Consider the following 19103-nt stretch of genomic DNA (forward strand, 5'->3'; position numbering starts at 1 on the left):
TTCAAAACAACTAGGTGCTTTATTTGAATTTAAAATCAAGTAAAATTTGTACATTTATTGAGTCTTATGTTGATTTTAAAAGGTCCCGTCACAAAACAAGCAATTTTTTTTCAACAGGAATCATCAGGTAGCCAACATAAATTACAGTATTTTACAGCACAAAGACACTCAGCTCAAAAGAGCCATTATAGTTCCATTCCCTGCCCTTCCTCTATACATTGAATCATCCACCTTTTAAAGCTCTAACAGATCCAGCTTCTACCTCCATTTCTGGTAGAGCATGATGCGGTCCCAAAAATCCTCTGAAGATCAAATCTCTGTTTTTTTGGTAATCTCATGCTTGCCAGTTTTCAGATTTAGTTGATTGAAACATCTCGAATAAGAATACTATTACATCTCCTCTCAATAATCCTCACGCCAATGATCAGTCCTGGTTTCGTTCCTCATAACTAAAGCCTCTTTAAAATGGTGTCATTTTAGTGACTTGTTCTGCGCCATTCCATTGCCTAGATATTCTTTCCAGGTAAAATAGTCAACACTGTATATTTTTCCAACAACGGCCTGAGCAACAATTTTATACTAATTTAATAAAACGTAGGATACCAATGTCTTTTTTTTTACAAAAAGTGATCAATTCCTCCTAATATTAAAGGTTTCTATACCTCAACTCCAAAGTTTCTCAGTTCCTCTACTTTTAAAGGAGCTGAAGCTCAATGATTTGCATACCTCTTTCCCCGGCATCCCTCACGGATTGGATCCATTCTGCCGAATAACAGTGCAGACTAGGGATCCGAACCTAGGCCTCCTAAATGATTCAACTACTCAAACTCACTGTCTCACAATTGGAACTCAGAAGAAGGAACACTGTATAATTTACTAAATCATCCATCTAAACAGTAGGAAGATTTCAATACCCGAGGTCAATTCTTCTACTTATCCTGTGCCATATTCGGGCCACTCCATTGTTGAAAATAAAATGACAGTTCATGCATCAAGGGTCCCAAATTGCAAGGTTATAACTTGTAATATTACATTCTCATAATAAATATATTGACAACCTGATCAAAAATCCGAATGTAGAAAGTAGGAATGCTGTGGGATTTGGGAAGTGCATGTAGTAATTTACAGTTGGGTGATTTACTAATTTTACCTGGATTGAGTGGTGTAAAAGATACAAGTTGCAGCTGAATAACTCAGTATGACAAAAAAAATTACTTCCATTGAGCGAGTGAATATAAAAAATATTCAGAATAGAGGTGCCATTCATATTAGAACTAATTAAACTGGATAAACAGTACAGCATCATTTGAAGCCAATATCAATTTGATGGATAGTTGAAATAGAAAAATAAAATTCCACTGTAGAATCCAATCCAGTGGTGGACAGTAGTATACCATGTCACTTATTCCACTTATACTATGCTGTTCATATACATACACTTGTAGGTAAGATGCTCAGGCGTCAATTAGCACTTTTACAAAGGGATAGCAAAAAAAGGGAAACTCAATGACCATTGGAGCAAGGTGTGATTTATCATTAAGTAACACTTTAACGACAGAATTGCTGAAGGTGTTAATTTACTACAGGGTTAACATACAAACTAGGAGTAGGCCACTTGGCCCCTCGAGCCTGCTCCGCCATTCAATAAGACCATGGCTGATCTGATTGTAACCTTCCGCCTACCCTCAATAATGTTTCACCCCCTTGTTCATCAAGAATCTATCCACAACTGCCTTAAAAATATTCAAAGGCTTTGTTTCCACTGCTTTTTGAGGGAGTTCCAAAGACTTAACCCGCAAAAAAAATTCTCCTCTTGTCTTAAATGAGCAACCCCTTATTTTTAAATATTGACCTCTACTTCTAGATTCTCCCACAAGAGGAAACATCCTCTCCATATCCACCCTGTCAAGAACTCTCAGGGTCTTAAAGGTTTCAATTAAGCCACCGCTTACTCTGCTAAACTCCAGTGACTACAAGCCTAGCCTGGTGTCAGTCTAGTACACCTTCTCTGAACTGCTTCCAACACATTTAAGGAAGGATGTAAATAAGGAGACCAATTCTGTACAGAGTACTCCAGATGTGGTCACACCAGTGTTTATATAACTTCTTACTTTTATAATCAATTCCCCTTACAATAAATGATAACATTGTATTAGCTTTCCTAATTATTTGCTGTACCTGCATAGTCTTTTGTGATTCATGCACTAGGACACCCAGATCCCTATGAATCTCAGAACTCGGCAATCTCTTACCATTTAGATAATATGCTTCTATTTCATTCTTCCTGCCAAAATGGATAATTTCACATTTTCCCACATTATACTCTATTTGCCAGGTCTTTGCCCACTCACTTAACCTATGCCACTTGTAGCCTCCTATGTTCTCTTCACAACTTACTTTCCTACCTTTGTGTCATCAGCAAATTTACTAACCATACCTTCAGTCCCTTCATCCAAGTCATTTATATAAATTGTAAAAAGTTGAGGTCGCAGCACTGATCCCTGTGGCACACTGCTCATTGCATCCTGCCAACTAGAAAAAGACCCATATGCCTACTCTATTAGCTAGCCAATCTTCTATCCATGCTACTCCCTACAGCATGAAATTTTATTTTCTACAGCTAACCTTTAAATATTGCACTTATCAAGTGCTTTCTGGAAATCTTAATATATCCACTGGTTCCCCTTTATCCACAGCACATGTGACTCCTTCAAAGAATTCCAATAAATTGGTTAAACATTATTTCCCTTTCACAAAACCATGCTGACTCTGTCTGATCACCTTGAATTTTTCTAAGTGCCCTGCCATAATATCTTTAATAATAGCTTTTAACATTTGCCTTACGACAGATTTTAAGCTAACTGGCCTGTAGTTTCATGCTTTCTGTCTCCCTTCCTTTTTGAATAAAGGAGTTACATTTGCTATTTTCCAATCCAATGGAACCTTCCCCAAATCTAGGGACTTTTGGAAAATTAAAACCAATGCATCAACTATCTCACTTGCTACTTCTTTTCAGGCCCTAGGACGAAGTCCGTCAGGACCTGGGGATTTGTCAGCCTGTAGCTCCAACAATTTTCTCAGTACCACTTCCCTGGTGTTTGTAATTTTCCCCCGAGTTCCTCCCTCCCTTCAAATTCCTGATTTACAGCCATTTCTGGGATGTTGCTTGTATCCTCTATATAGTATAAACCAATGCAAAATACCTGTTCAATTCATCTGCCATCTCCTTATTTTTCATTATTAATTTCCCAGACTCACTTTCTATAGGACCAACTTTGCTTTGTTAACTCTTTTATTTAAATATCTATACAAACACTTTTTATATTTCTAGCTAGCTTTCTCTCATACTCTAATTTTTCCCTCCTTATTAATCTTATCTTTCTTTGCTGTTTTTTATATTCTACACACTAACCTGTCCTGCCTGCATTATTTGCAGCATTTCTGGGTGACAGTTACAACTGTGAAAGACGATGAAAAAAATAGTCGTCCTGCTAAGGAGGCCAACCATGAAGAGTTTGGCTTTGAATTTTCTACCAGCCAAGAGCCACATTCTGCCTTGCTACATACAATGGAATTTCAGCTAACTATACTTAACCCAAACTGCTTAACTTACCAAGATAATCAAATGGTTGACATCTGAAAAGTTGGATTCCCTGATGCTATATGGTACTTATCAGATTAGAAGTACTGAGCTATTTCTTAAATCTACAAGGTTCACCTGGCTCTTACCGGTTGTAATCTTGGCGACTTTCTCAGCACTCACTTTGTTCCCTTTGCCCTTTGACAAACTGTATTCCACAACATCTCCGACATCCAGCTCATCAACATCGCCCGAGAACTCACTGGGGACCACAAGAACATCAGTGGATGAAATGTAACAAGCTCAGTTACAGCACTGCTCAAAGGTTTAAGTGTATACAGTATGGACATCTTTATATCGATTTTGTGCCAAGACCGATATTGCAGATCAGAGATTAAAATATCGGCAAAATAGTAAAGTGTCAATACTCAGGTTAATATCATATTTAACCACAGCCCCAGACAAGTAAAACAACCATGTTTAAAATGGGCAGTTTCTATATTGGCCAAAAAACAATGATAGTTAGTCATATGCATTACCGCCAATTTCAAATTTATCAGTTATCGTGTTTTATGTGCGCCATTTATTTTGGGAAACAGTTGTGCTTACTCACTTGATAGGACAAACTGCCTTCAAGAGGTTAGTCCACAAATAATATTTGTATAATTGCTACCAGCACAATGTTTTACACCAATAGCAATTTTAATATTTCATGGCTTGTCAAGATTCTTCCTGATCAATAACCTATTAAATGTTGGTACAGATTTCAATGGTACATACCAGACAAAGCATTACAACTCCTGCTCTGTATATGCTGCAACTGTCCTATGTTTCAGACAGTGTCTGCACGTGAAATTAAAATTCAATTTGATTAAAATCAAGCTACCCAATTTCCCCCTTCTTCTACATGATGCTAAAACTCCAGGAATCCAAAGTTTGCTCTATGTTGTGTTCACAAATTCTTCATGTACAAGAATTACCGCATGCAGGAAAGTTTCAATTCCCCCAGAGCAATAGGTCAGGGTAAAGGGAGAATAGAGGAACAAGAATGCAAGCAGGAACTCGGGGCGGGGGGGGGGGGGGGGGGAGGAAATCAGAGAACAGTGCAGTGTGATGCATGCAAAAGGTTAAATTAAATTAATGGCGAGTGTTACTAGCTTCATAAGATATTTAGATGACTTTGTGGAAGCAGACGGTCATCAAGGTTTCTCGTTACTTTTTTGTTTTGATGGTGTGGTGGGTGCATGATTCCTTTCAGTAGAGCCAAAAAGGTTAAAGGAAATCTAAGTCTTAAAACGATGAAGTCAATATCCTGGAATTTCCTAACACTGCTGTAGGGGCAACATCACAAGGTTCAAGGCAGCGCACCACCAGCTTCTCAGGACAACATGCAACAGACAGAAACTGAGGGCCTTGCTAGCATCTTCCACATCAGAGGACCGAAAAAGAAATAATTTATACTGACTGGTGAGTCAGTAACTAGAGGGCACAACTTTACCAAAGGAACAGAGGCTAGTAGCTTTGTGTGTAAGGTATATTACAGCATGTAATGCCCTCAAAAACTGATGGAAACAGAATTCATTATGGGTTTTAAAAGGAAGTAGATAATGTTTTGAAAAAGGAAAAGCAATAAGGATATGGGACTAAGCAGATAGGTATTTTGTAAATCCAGCATTGAGGCAATGCTGAATGGCCCATTTTTATACTGTAGATTAAAAATGACTATTTTGATTTAAAATTTAATTACTGTACTAAGTGAAAGGACAGTTCCAAGCATTTAAATAGGCCCACAGTGTGGAGTCAACAAAACTGATCTGCTGCTCATTTTGCTTTGGTGCTAATAGCTGCACCTATTTGAAACCAATAGGAACACCAAGAATTTGATGCATTTTAAATTAAATGTAGCTATGCCTATATGCAGCTAGGCCAAGATTTTACCGGTATCCTTGATGTCTTTCAACAAAATTCATCCTCTTGTACTCAAATTTCCAACTTTGCTTCCTGAAAACAATTATTGTTTGATCTGTCCATTCATATACAGAAGGGTCTAGTCAAATAAAATATAGGTTAATCCCCCAACTTACCAAAACAGTGATATTAAGTGAATGCACAATAAGTTCTTACAAATGACTAGCTCCCAATTGTGAAGGCAATACCAAGAGTCTAAGCATCAAAAGGGGAGGGGCAGACAAGTCATCCCAGGCTACTTTTGTTTAGAGAGTTTGTTATCATATTGCCCCCCAGTCCTGGGCAATGTTTAATCACAAGGACAATCAGAAGAGGGACAAAAATGAATTTAACACCTATAATTTTTGTTGGTCATTATATATGACATTTAATGGTTTGTACTGTAAAATTAGAAAACATTAAATTGTTTCCACATCTACAAATGACCCAATTTTTAATTCCTAAAATAACAATTTTAACACCTTACATTAAGATCAACTAAGCAACCTATTTCAGTACTGAACGGATAAAATTGAATGTGCCATATTAAATAGGTTCCTTAGTTCATAAAAAAGCACATTGGCTTGGCTAAGATGTTCTATTTCTAGGCACATGTTAACATATTTATGGATTACAATATAAATGTTCAGCCTAAAATAATTCATAAAGTTGCAGATTGCAAGAATCTTTGAACTGTTTTAACCTTCATGTAGCTTTCTTTATAAAGCATGAACCAATTATCTACCTTCCACTCCTCCTCCTGCTAATCCCTAAACAGCTATAATTACCTTGAGACAATGTGAACAGGGAAAGGGGTGGAAAAGGAAAGAAAGATTTTTAGAAATTTGATGAAGACTATGCACATGGGAAAGGCCATTGCTTGTGGAGCTGTTGTTCAAGAGTGCAGTCAACGAAACCAGGATTTTTGGCATACTGTTTAATAGGTGGCTCTTAACTTTGTAGTGCCAACAGAAATGTCACAAATGCACAATTGCTCCTCCAGTTTCAAGTGGAAAAGTAACCTGTAGAAACTTAACATTCTTCAGATGACAAACTCTTCTGAAAAATACACAATTCTAACTTGTTTTAATGATATTTTTAAAAATTCATCAGCCTCTTATCCAAACACACATACTGTTGATCATAAGTTGAATACCTCATTTTAGTGACACCATCTACTGGTGCATTCCTGACAGCATAGTTCACTTTTTCTGCTCATGTTGCACATAAGTATTTTAATAAACCAAAGGCAGTTGGGTTTTTGAGATACATAAACAAAAGTATCAATAATAAAACAGTGGTCATAAACATGGATAGCGATTGTAAGGAATTTAGCACAGAATGTAAGAGGCAGTTTTAATTCTCTATTAGTGAAACCCATGTAGCCAGTAGAGTTATTACTGCAATGCCACATGTGGTTGGCCTCATTGAAAGGAATCCTTGATTTAAACATTTATATCCATCGCAGGATGCCAATGACCACATATCCCATAATGTGCAAGATTTGAAAATCCTCAAAGTGTCAACTGTAGAAATATGCAGCACTGGGAATTCTACACAGAGTAGGGGGAAAAACCCACCAGTTTCAGTGAATGCATACCAAATGGAGACACTCAAAACTTACCAAGAAAGGTCATGCTTAGGACAACTGCACAAAAAGTGAGCAAATAGTGAACAATGATTTGGATTTCAGACTCATTAGTATGCACCTCACCAAATGACTACATTCTGCAATATTTTGTAAATACAATGCAGGAGTCAAATATGTGGCTCACCTGTAGTGGAAGAAGATTTCTTGATCATGTTGAGAAGTTTCTATGAAACCGAAGTTATCCTTCAAAGCTGCTACATATCCTACAAGTCTCTTGGCATTGGGGTTACGATTTAGAATTTTGATTGACACTGCACTCTGTAGGCCAGTTCTTTTAACTTCACAAATGCTAAATTCAATCTATATGGAACGGTAGAGATAAAAAAAAGTTCCTCTAATCAAGAAATTTTCTTAACTGAACTATTTCCAAGTAATATGGCTTTATAAAACTAGCAAGCATATACCAACTGAAATACAAAATTTCCCTGGTAGAGAATCACAAGCAAGTCTGACAGGTAGCCTTATGTATAAAGTCCATTCTCAGTTGAAACTTCAGATACATCACAGTTGGAGCTTATACAGATCACAACAGCTCTAGGGAGTGACATTAACCAGTTTGTGAACATATATAAGAAAGCTACATAAATAAGTGGCTAATATAATTAAGTAATTATTTAAAACATTAAGGGTGGCAAGACAGATGATGTGTCAAGGCTACAGCATGTGGGAGCTCCTGGATGACATTTGTGATCCTGGGTAAACACGTCTGCAGTAAGTGTTTGTGGCCTGAGGAACTTCGGCTCAGAGTCACTGAGCTGGAGGCTGAGATGCAGAATGTGCGACACATCAGGGAGAGGGAAAGTTACCTGGAATCTTCATACCAGGAGGCAGTCACATCACTTAGGATAGGATCTTCTGATTTGGTCAGTGGCCAGTGACAGGAGGGTGTGACTGCGAGTGAGGCAGGTAAGTGGACCCAAAAGGACAATAGGGAGAGCCTCTGCAATTGTCCAATAGATTTGAGGTTTTCAGTTTATTTGGATGACAGCAAGGCTGCAAGGTGGATGAGCAAACTGACGATGGCACCATGGTACAGGAAGTTATCCAAGTGGGGGAGCAAAAAGGAACGTAGTGATAGTAGGAGACAGTATAGTTAAGGGGATTGACACTGTTCTCTGTAGCAAAGAGCAAGAGTCCAGACAGGTTTGTTACCTGCCCGGTGTCAGGGTTTGGTACATATGCTCAGGGCTGGAGAGGAACTTGCAGTGGGAGGGTGAGGATCCAGTGGTCGTGACCCATGTAGGTACCAATGACATAGGCAGGATGAGGAAGTAGGCTCTGCATAGTCAGTATGTTAAGCTAGGCACCAAATTAAGCAGAACCTCAAAAGGTAATAATTTCTGGATTATTACCTGCCACCACGTGCAAATTGGCACAGGACAAGAAAGATTAGAGAAATTAATCCGTGACTCAAAGACTGGTGTGGGAGAAGTGGGTTCAGGTTCAAGGGGCACTGGCACCAGTATTGGGGAAAGTGGGATCTGTGCCGTTGAAAGAGTCTACGCCTGGACCGTGCTGGAGTTGATGTCCTCTTGAGCTGCATAACTAGGGAAGTGGAGAAGGTTTTAAACTGAATAGTGGGGGCAAGGGATCAAATCTGGGAAGATGTGGTAAACTAAAGAGTAGAGACAAGGCAAGAGAGAAAGGTATTAACATGGGAAACAATAAACAGGCTGTGACAGAATTGTACTCTGTCCCTTCCTAAGAGTAAATCAGCAGATAAGGCTAGATTTACAAAAATAATAAAAAGGACAAACCTAAAGGCTCTATATCTAAACACACGTAGCATTCGAAACAACAGAAACTAATAGTGCAAATTGGAATAAAGTACAATCTTATAGCCATTACAGAGCCATGGCTACAGGATGACATAGATTGGGACCTAATATTGAAGACTAGGTGACATTTAGGGAGGACAGGAAGTTAGGAAAAGGTGGAGGGGTGGCTCTGTTAATTAACGATGGTATTAGCACAATAGAGGGGGATGACCTAGGTTCAGGAAACTAAGATGTAGAAGCAGTTTGGATTCAGATGAGGAATGATAAAGGCAAGAAGTCACTTGTGGGAATGGTGTAAAGGCCCCCTAATTGTAACAGTAGGACAGAATTCTAAGAGAGATAACGGGAGCTTGCCAGAAAGGTACAGCAATCATGAGGGATTTTAGTCTACATATAGACTAGAAAAATCAAAATGGGCAAAGGTAGCGTAGATGAAGAGTTCACAATGTCTTTGGGTTAGTTTCTCAGAACAGCATATTCTGGAGCCAACCAGAGAGCAGGCTATACTAGGCCTGGTATTGAGCAACTAGATAGGATTAATTGACAACCTCCTAGTGAAGGCACCCCTAAGTACCAGCGATCATAATGATTAAATTTTACATTCATTTTGAGGGAGAAACGAGTGCATCCAAAACTAGTATTTTAAACTTAAATAACGGCAATTATGAAGGCATGAAAGCAGAGCTAGCTAAAGTGAACTGGCAAATGAGATTAAGGGATAGGTCAATAGATGGTCAGTGGGAGACATTTAAAGGAATATTTCAGAATACACAGAATAGATACATTCCAATGAGAGATAAAAATTTCAAGCGGAGCCCCCACCAACCATGGTTAACTAAAAAAGTTACAGACAGTATCAAACTTAAAAGAAAAAGCATATAATTACGCAAAGACAGGTGGCAGGTCAGAAGATTGGAAGGAATATAAAGAATAGCAAAGAATGACAAAAAGATTAATAAGGAGGGAAAAAGTTAGAGTACAAAGAAATCTAGCTAGTAATATAAAGATGGATAGTAAGAGTTTGTGTAGATATTTAAATAAGAAAAGTAAGTATTGGTCCTATAGAAAGTGTGTCTGGGGAATTGATAATGGAAAGTAGGGAGATGGCAGATGCATTAAACAAGTATTTTGCTTCAGCCTTTACTATAGAGAACACAAGTAACATCCCGGAAATAGCTGTAAATCAGGAAATGAAAGGGAGGGAGGAACTCGGGGAAATTACAATCACTAGGGAAGTGGTATTAAGCAAATCACTGAGACAGGAGGCTAACAAATCCCCAGGTCCGGATGGATTTCACCCTAAAGGTCTTGAAAGAAGTGGGTAGTGAGATAGTTGATGCGTTGGTTTTAATTTTCCAAAATTCCCTAGATTCGGGAAAGGTTCCATTAGATTGGAAAATAACAAATGTAACTCCTTTATTCAAAAAGGGAGGGAGTCAGAAAGTAGGAAACCACAGGGCAGTTAGCCTAACATCTGTCATAGGAAAAATGTTAGAAGTTATTATTCTTAAAGCTGTTATAGCAGGGCACTTAGAAAAATTTAAGGCAACAAGGCAGAGTCAATATAGTTTCTTAAAAGGGAAATCATGTTTAACCAATTTATTGGAATTCTTTGAGGGAGTCACGTGCTGTGGATAAAGGGGAACCAGTGGATATACTGTACTTAGATTTCCAGAAGGCATTTGATAAAGTGCCACAGCAAAGGTTATTGCAGAAAATAAAAGCTCTTGGTATAGGGGGTAACATATTGGCATGGATAGAAGATTGGCTAGCTAACAGGAAGCAGAGAGTAGGTATAAATGGGTCTTTTTCTGGTTGGCAGGCTGTGACGAGTGCTGTGCCACAGGGGTCAGTGCTTTGGCCTCAACTTTTTAAAATTTATATAAATGACTTGGATGAAGGGGCAAAGGAATGGTTGCTAAATTTGTTAACGACACAAAGTTGGTTAGGAAACTATATTGTGAAGAGGACATGAGGAGGCTGCAAAGTGACAGATAGGTTTCGTGAGGAGGCAAAGATCTGGCAAATGGAGTATAATGTGGGAAAATGTGAAATCATTCATTTTGGCAGGAATAATAAAGAAGCAGCTTATATAAATGGTGAGAGATTGCAGAGCTCTGAGATTCAGAGGGATCGGAGAGTGTTCTAGTGCATGAATCACAGAAGGTTAGTATGCAGGTACAGCAGGTAATTAGGGAAGCTAATAGAATGTTATCATTTATTGAGAGGGGAATTGATTACAAAAGTAGGGAGGTTATGCTTCAGTTGTACAGGACGCTGGTGAGACCACATCTGGAGCAGTGTGAACGGTACTGATCTCCTTATTACTAGACTAGTTTACTAGACTCATAAATGAAATGGGCAGGTTGTCTTATGAGGAAAGGCTGGACAGGTTAGACTTTTATCCACTGGAATTTAGAAGAGTAAGAGGCGACTTGATTGAAACCTTTAAGATCCTGAGGGTGTCTTGACAGGGTGGATGTGGAGGATGTTTTCTCTTGTGGGAGAATCTAGATCTAGGGATCAGAGATCAAAAATAAGGGGTCATTCATTTAAGACAGATGAGGAGAAATTTTTTTTCTTTTGAGGATTGAGTGTTTTTGGAACTCTTTTCCTCAAAAGGCAGTGGAAGCAGGGTCTGAATATTTTTAATGCAGAGCTAGGTAGATTCTTCATTAACAAGGGCTTGAAAGGTTATCGGGGGTGGGCAGGAATGTGGGGTTGAGGATACAATCAGATCAGCCACGATCTTATTGAATGGTGGAGCAGGCTTAAGGGGCCAAGTGACCTACTCCTAATTCGTACATTCATATGGTATCAGCCATAGTTATAGCCTTTGTTAGCTATAAAAAGGTCATTCCTTAAATGTCTTTTGGATTAAACTTTACTGAATATTTTTATGGGCTAAGGTTTTTTGACAACCACTGTAGGTGCAAATGAATGAATCTTCAATTAGTTTCTGAAGTCACATCACAAATTGCTTGCAACACCTCACAACTGAGTTCATTCAATCAGTAACTACTCCCTACAGACTAGGTAGGTACCAGTTATTCCCAAAATGTCTGCAGCACAATATTGTCAGAACACAAACTTCAATCAAAAAAATAGATTTCATAGACTGCATAACCAAAAAAAACATGGCGTAAACTGCAGTTAGCAAAGAGATGAAGAATCTTTCTTTTGCACTAGAGATGAATCTATAGTGATGAACCTCACTTGAGTGATAAGCAAATTTATCATTCCAGTTCCTATCAGTTGTAGTTAGAGAGAAATCCCAATGAGTTAGAGAATACAGCTGATTTTTTTCCAAATTCAAAAATTGATTTATTACAACCAGCAAAATGTTGCTGTCCATTTAGGAGACACTTGCAACTCATTTTTGGATATTTCTATAGAATTATACCAGTTGATCAAATTTGTATTTTTGAGCAAATATATTCAAACAGAAGTATGCAGTATTGAATCATCCACAGTGATCTGGGTTGCAATCATATCCTGTCCACTGCCAGTAATATGACCAAAGAACATGGTTGCAGGACAGGTGCAGGCTGCACCTGAGCCACTATCCTTTCGACCCAAGAACAGAACACTTTTTGGTAGAGTTTCCACCGAGTGAGAATGACAAGAAGCTGGAAACCTCAGTTGGGAACCAATGTTCCAAAACACTACACTGTTCAAAGATAAAATAGTCAGTGCAAAACTAATGAATTACAACAAGTTACAGAACAGATTTGGTTCATTAAGTTCTGTGCTGGCTTTTTACTAGGGAACTCAAAAGTGAATTAGTTGTTCTGGTCACTCTCCACCTCCTTGTATTTTCCTCTGCTTCAAAAATGTATCTATTATTTTAAGATTTCTGCCTTAATTACTCCCTGTGGCAAAGCATTCTATATTCCAACAATTCAATATAAAGAAGTTGTTTCTCCAGACCTCTCTCCTCAGTGCTAAACTGAGAATTAAAAATTCAGATCTGCTGCAACTAGAAAAATCTCTGGTGTCAATCATTTCCTCGAGTGGTACGAGCAACTTGCTTTAATGAAAGTTGACTCATTGTTCTGTTGAGACTGGATTAGAACTTCATGCGTTTTGTACATTTCTTCAGTTTTTCAGAAGGCGGAATGAGTTAACATAGGATAAGGCAAATTTAGTTTGATACATAATCTGTTTTATTCCGCAGTGAGGTGAAACATACAGAGTAATAAGTATCAGTTATTCAGTTTGATTAGTACAATTTATATTTGCGTAATGAGCTATTCCTCCACAGTCCAGAGCAGAGCCACGTTCCATGCAATCCAGTCTCTTGCAGCAATTTTCTGCTCGCCTTTTTAAATCTGACTGCTTCTTTTAGTGTCTATGTTCAATCCTAAAACAAAACTCTTAAAAGCCATTCAACATTGAAAAGCCCGAACCCCTCAGATTGGTACATCAAATGCTATAATGAAAGGTGCCTTTCTGAATACTCAGCTAATGAATTGCTTGTATGGGCTCTGGGAAAAACAACTTCCAATTAGTATCCTAAACACCTCTGATACAAGTGCTCCAAAAACTAAACTTAGTAGATGCACATCGTTTTTAAAGACAGCATTAAAATAAATCTCTCATAACTAGTTTGGCTGCTCAGATATCAATCACCCCAGGAAACCCGACATATCCTATAAAGTCCTTTTATAATGAGGCATCAAAAACATAGTACTACGACCTGACCACTGCCTTATATAACAGATTAGCTCTTTACATCTGTACTATTGTCCGACTAATACCATTGGACATTATAGTTTATCTGCTCTTACAGGGAATTAACTACTTGACCTCATCATTTATTTTCTTCAATGTCTGAAGAAATGAGGAATGTAAATTTCCAGTTAATACTCTTGTTCTGAACAAGTTTTTAAACTACTGGCAGCACTATGCAGCTTGATTCTAATCTACAGTGAACACCTTAACTGCTTTACAATTAAACAACACTGCCAGAAGACTGTAATGGTTATGTTGGATACAACAGAGTGAAGATCTGATGGGATGAAGATTTTCGTTCCAATATAAAGTGAAAATTTTGCTTTATTCCTATATCCCTCCCCATCCAAGGGGAAAGTGCACTTATGATGGCCAAAATAGTAGTCTCCAGCCGCATTACAGGGCCCATAGGATGATAAGCATGTTTAAGCAGACATATTTTGTAGTCTTTGGAAATGTTACAACATATGCCGAGACTTGCATGTTGAAATGGATTGTTGTGACCCATGCAGCAGTTTTAATTATATATTAAATATAATTATATATTAAAACTGCCGAATGGGTCACAACAATCCATTTCAAAATGTATTGAAAAATCCTGTCATAATGTGTCAGTGGGAAAATCCATTATAAAAGTACAATTTATTTGTAGCACTCGTTTCATCTGTAGATACCACTGAAATCTGTCATATTGCATTGGGTTTAAAAACAAAATCAGAACTTGATATTGGAAAGAAATTATTGATAAATTCTTCCGAGTTTCAAACCATGGCCACATGGTGGCTCTCTATCAACTTCTCAATTTGAAAGGGCATATGTTGTATCTAAACAGCATGGAGTTTCTTTGGCCCTCAGGCGAAAGAACATTGCAAAATATGCCATTCAATGCCACCACCACCTGGTTGTGGAAGCTTGCTGTGTGCAAATTACCTGCCAAGTTTTCTACATTCTAACAGCAACACTTCAGAAGTACTTACTCGTTGTAAAGTGCTTTGAGACATCCTGAGGATATGAAATGCACAATATAAATGCAAGTTTTTTTTTTCTTCTATGACACCATTCCAAGGACAGGAGAGTTCTTGCAGCATCATGGAGAATATTTGTCCCTCAACTATCACTAAAAACAAGGTCCACTGTAGAATTGCTGGAGCATGATCGCCGCAATTAGCAAGCCCATTATTGTTGTATAATACAACTATGATGACAACAGAAGTCAAGCTAGATTGGCTTGTTTTTTTTTCCAAAATCTAGCAATTCTTATGTCCCTTTAGTTCTCAATCCTGCCTCCCCACCATCTCCTCTGCCTTGGTATAGCTATCTCAGCCCTCTGATCATTCTTGAACTGAATACTGCACTTAATCTCATCTCTCCATATGCAATATCACAGGAGATGAGCTAGTATTTTGCTATTAATGAAGAAACCAAAATTAAGTATGGGGGTGCAAGAGAGTGAGTGCAAGAGTATAACTAACGGCATACCCATTTTTTAATCAAAAAACACTGCAACAAGAGGCATTGACAACTCTTTGGAAGTACTCGGCCACAACAGAAACCCAAACTGTGAACCACCACAACATTTTGGGCTGCTTAATGTGATAATGGATATAATAATTTAATAGATGGTCATTTGACCTACAGTAACAATTGAAAAATTATACTGGTAAAACTGAGTTCAAATACAAGTTTACCTTATCACCAAGCTGTGGAATTGCACAACCTTCCAGGTCTTTTATATGGTATGGTACAGTCATTCTTATCCCAGCTTCCTCATATGCAATGACTCCCTCTTCTGCATCCTAAAGAGCAACAAAACAGGACAAGTTGAGCAACAGTGGAAGCTACTCCCTGGCAAAACCCTACATATTAACTGGTCCACAGTTGCAAAAACTGTCTTCATTGTGGATTGCTCTGGTTCCTAAAACATTCAACCAAGTTCATTAAATATGATGTGTAACAAAAAAAAATCCACAGGCATAAATTATTTCAAAGTTGACTTTTTTCAATTAAATTCAAATAGGTCATACTTAAAAAATACAAACTATTCATTTCCCCTCATATCAAGTATTTTATAGTATTGTTTATTTTCTCTTACTGAAACTATTACCATGTTTGTAAAAGGCACTCATCATTTCCCCAGTAACAGGCAAACAGCATGGATGCACTTAAGGTAAAGCTAGATAAGCAGAAGGGAGAAAGGATTACCACTTGCCACAAACGTAACTGGACCAGCCACGAATATTGTGGCTACTGCAAGTGACTCACATGCTGACTCCTCAAAGCCTTAATATGTAGAATTGTGATGGAATATTCTCCACTTGCTTCAGCAACAGTCAAGAAGCTTGACACCACCCAGCATACAAGTAGCCTGCTTGATCAGCACACCATCCACCACCTTAACCATTCACTTCCTCCACTATCAGCTGCAATGTGTACCATATACAAAATGCATTGCAGGAACTCAAAAGCTTATCAAACCCACATGCTCTACAACCTAAGAAAAATAAGGGCAGCAGGGGCACCACCTCCAAGTCATGCAACATCCTGACTTGGAAATATAAGTCACCATTCCTTCATTGTCACTGTGTCAAAAACCTGGAACACTTGGTGCTGTGGGACTACCTTTGAGGGCAATTAGGAATGGGCAAATGCCAGTTGTGCCAGCAGACCCACATCCCAGAAATGAAAAAAAAATTGACCAGTTGGGACAAATTGCCTGTTTCTGCATTAAAGCTCGATGTAATCATGTGTTAAACATGCAATGACTTTATCAAGATTACGTGCAGGTCATGTGACCTAATATCAGTTCATTCACCCATAACAGCCTCAAGGGCTGAATGGCCTACATCAATTCCATCCAGAAAGATCTATATTCTCTTCATTGCAGCATCTAATTGTTTCTTAAATGACAGGCTTTTTTTTTAAAGAAAAGCCTTATTTACCAACTATAATGTGGAGTGTGCCTAGTAATCTTGTGTAGTCACAGGTTTTCTTACTTCTACCATTCAAATTTATATTCTTGCCCTTCTTCAGTCCTCGTCACTATATCCTGGTCACCCTATTGCTGGTTGTAACTGTTTCCACCCTTAAACCCCTGTTGGTTGACTGTCAAGATCTCACTATATGAAGATTAAAATTAACACAGTTTGGACGAATCAAATTGAAAAAGGTAGCCTCAAGGATGAGGACAGTTTCTTAGAACAATATGTTCTGGAACCTACCAGGAAATGGGTTATTTTAAACCTGGTAATGTGCAATGAGACATGATTAATTAATAAAAAGATCCTCTAGGCAACAGTGATTAGAGCATGAAGAATTCCACATTCAGCTGGAGGGTGAGCAACCTGGGTCCGAAACTATTGTCTTAAAAATGTAGATAAAATGTATGAAGACAGAGTTGGCTACAGTGGACTGGGAAAATAGGTAAAAAGGTAATATGGTAGAGAAGCAGTGGCAGACATTTGAGATTTCATGACTCTCACCAAAGGTACACTCAATTGAGAAAGACAGACCACAAGGAGGATGCACCATCCTGACTAAGGAAATTAAGTATGGTATCAAACTGAAAGACAAGACATACAATGTTGTGAAGATTGGTGGTAGGCCAGAAGATTGGGAAAATTTAGAAACCAGCAAAGGATGATTAAAGAGAGAGAAATTGGAGTATGAGAGTAAACTAGCAATAATGAAACTGACAGTAAGAGCTTCCACAAGTATATTAGAGAGTAGATAAAGTAAACTTTGGTACCTTAGAGGATAAGACTGATGAATCAATAATGGAGAAGAAAATGGCAGACACTTTGAAAAAAATTTCTGTAGCTGTCTTCATGGCAGAAGATACTAAAAGCATCCAAACAATAGTAGAAAATCAAGGGGCAAAAGGGATGGAGGAGCATAAAGCAGAAAAAAGTACTCGGCAAACTAAACGCTGACAAGTTCCCTGGACCTGATGGCCTGCATTCTAGGGTATTAAAAGCTTAAAAAGTAAGGCAAGTGTACCCAGAGCTCCCTGGATGCTAAGAGATAGAGATTAAAATGAAGCCAAAAAAAGCGTACTCATGACAGATGGATAATACAACTGAAAAGCAGGCCAAATATACAAGATTCAGAAAGGAAATTGAAAAACAAATGAGAAGCAAAGAGAGCATGAGGAGACACTAGTAGCTAACATGAAAGGGAATCCAAAAGTCTTCTATAGGCATATAGATAGCGTTAGGAAATAAGAGATAGTTTAACTAAGTTATATTGGTATTTGTGGGTGTTAGGAATGAGTTTTAGCATTAATGTTTAAGTTTGATTTGTATTTCTGATTGTGTGTGTTAAGAAAAGGTCAAGTTGAGTTTTAGTTTCACTTTCTAATGAGAGTTTATGACTAAGAGAAGTTAAGCAAACAAGAGTACAAAGCAAAATACTGCAGATGCTAGAAATCTGAAACAAAAACAGAAAATGCTGGAAAAACTCAGGTCTAGCAACATCCGTGGTGAGAGAAACAGTTAACATTTCGAGTCTGTATGACCCTTCTTCCTAGCAACAGGGGTCCAGAGAGGCAGTTCCCTCCCACAGACACACAGAAGGAACTAGAAAAAGCAGTTTGAGTTCAGTTTTGAAGACAGCTGCCAAGCAGAAACAATCTAGAAGGAGCAGATAGTCAATCCCAAGTTAATGGTTCAAGGTAGCTGCCAGGGAATGAATGAAGCAAAGGGGACAGATACATAGTTCCGAAGAATCCAGGAGAGTGCAACAGGAGAAAGTCCCATGCAGACCTTTAGTCAAAGGAAGGACAGGAGCCTGGAAAAGGTCCTGTTAAGTGAAGTTAAGAGTGAGCGGCAGATAAAAGCTTGCGAGAAGTCAGAAGGTCCAAAGAGGCAACTGAAGGTCTGTAACTCTTTGCTATAGGCATGTGAAGCAGTGGTGTGCCAGCTAAGTCGGTGAGAGAGAGTGCAAGGAAGAAAGCTTGAATGCATGTGGTGACCCAGGGGAACGGAACATCAGAAAGAGAGTTAAAAACCCTTGTGGAAGGCGTCTGAGAGAAAGCACTGGTTTGGGAGAAGATTCCAAGGCAAGTTATTGGAAAGTGGAGATTGGAAACCCTCATGCGAAAGACAGAGTCCAGTGAGATGGTTGGTTCACAGCGTAACAAACGTCTGGGGGAGTTGAGCAGAGATCCATGGCATTTGTCACTTGGTTTCAGAGTGTGGTGTGTCTGACCACAGGTCGCCAATTGGTTTACACGGACTGCACTTACTGTGAATGTTAGAGTATAAGATAGCTTTTGTAACTTATTATCCTTACAAATCTGTATATATCTGTAAATGTACAGTTGTGGGTGAAGAACTCTGTTCAGTAGCCACTCTCCACTTATCTAAACAAACAAAAAGTAGTCAGGATCTATCAAGCTGGGTCCCACTCTGGGATC

At 38.5% G+C, this 19103-nt stretch overlaps 1 protein-coding gene across 9 annotated transcripts in view; it reads right to left on the bottom strand.

Moving 5' to 3' along the window:
• The window catches only part of csde1 (cold shock domain containing E1, RNA-binding), a 119599-nt gene that overhangs the window by 18489 nt on the left and 82007 nt on the right, over positions 1-19103 (bottom strand). For all 9 annotated transcript variants that reach the window (XM_078546819.1, XM_078546815.1, XM_078546818.1 and 6 more), the window contains 3 exons: positions 15379-15486; positions 7303-7478; positions 3730-3842 (listed from right to left, as the gene is read on the bottom strand). In XM_078546819.1, coding sequence (XP_078402945.1) covers positions 3730-3842; positions 7303-7478; positions 15379-15486 — 397 coding nt within the window. The remainder of the gene's footprint in view (positions 1-3729; positions 3843-7302; positions 7479-15378; positions 15487-19103) is intronic.

The sequence above is a fragment of the Cetorhinus maximus genome, chromosome 8 (genome assembly GCF_964194155.1).
Source record: "Cetorhinus maximus chromosome 8, sCetMax3.hap1.1, whole genome shotgun sequence".
Classification (NCBI taxonomy): domain Eukaryota; kingdom Metazoa; phylum Chordata; class Chondrichthyes; order Lamniformes; family Cetorhinidae; genus Cetorhinus; species Cetorhinus maximus.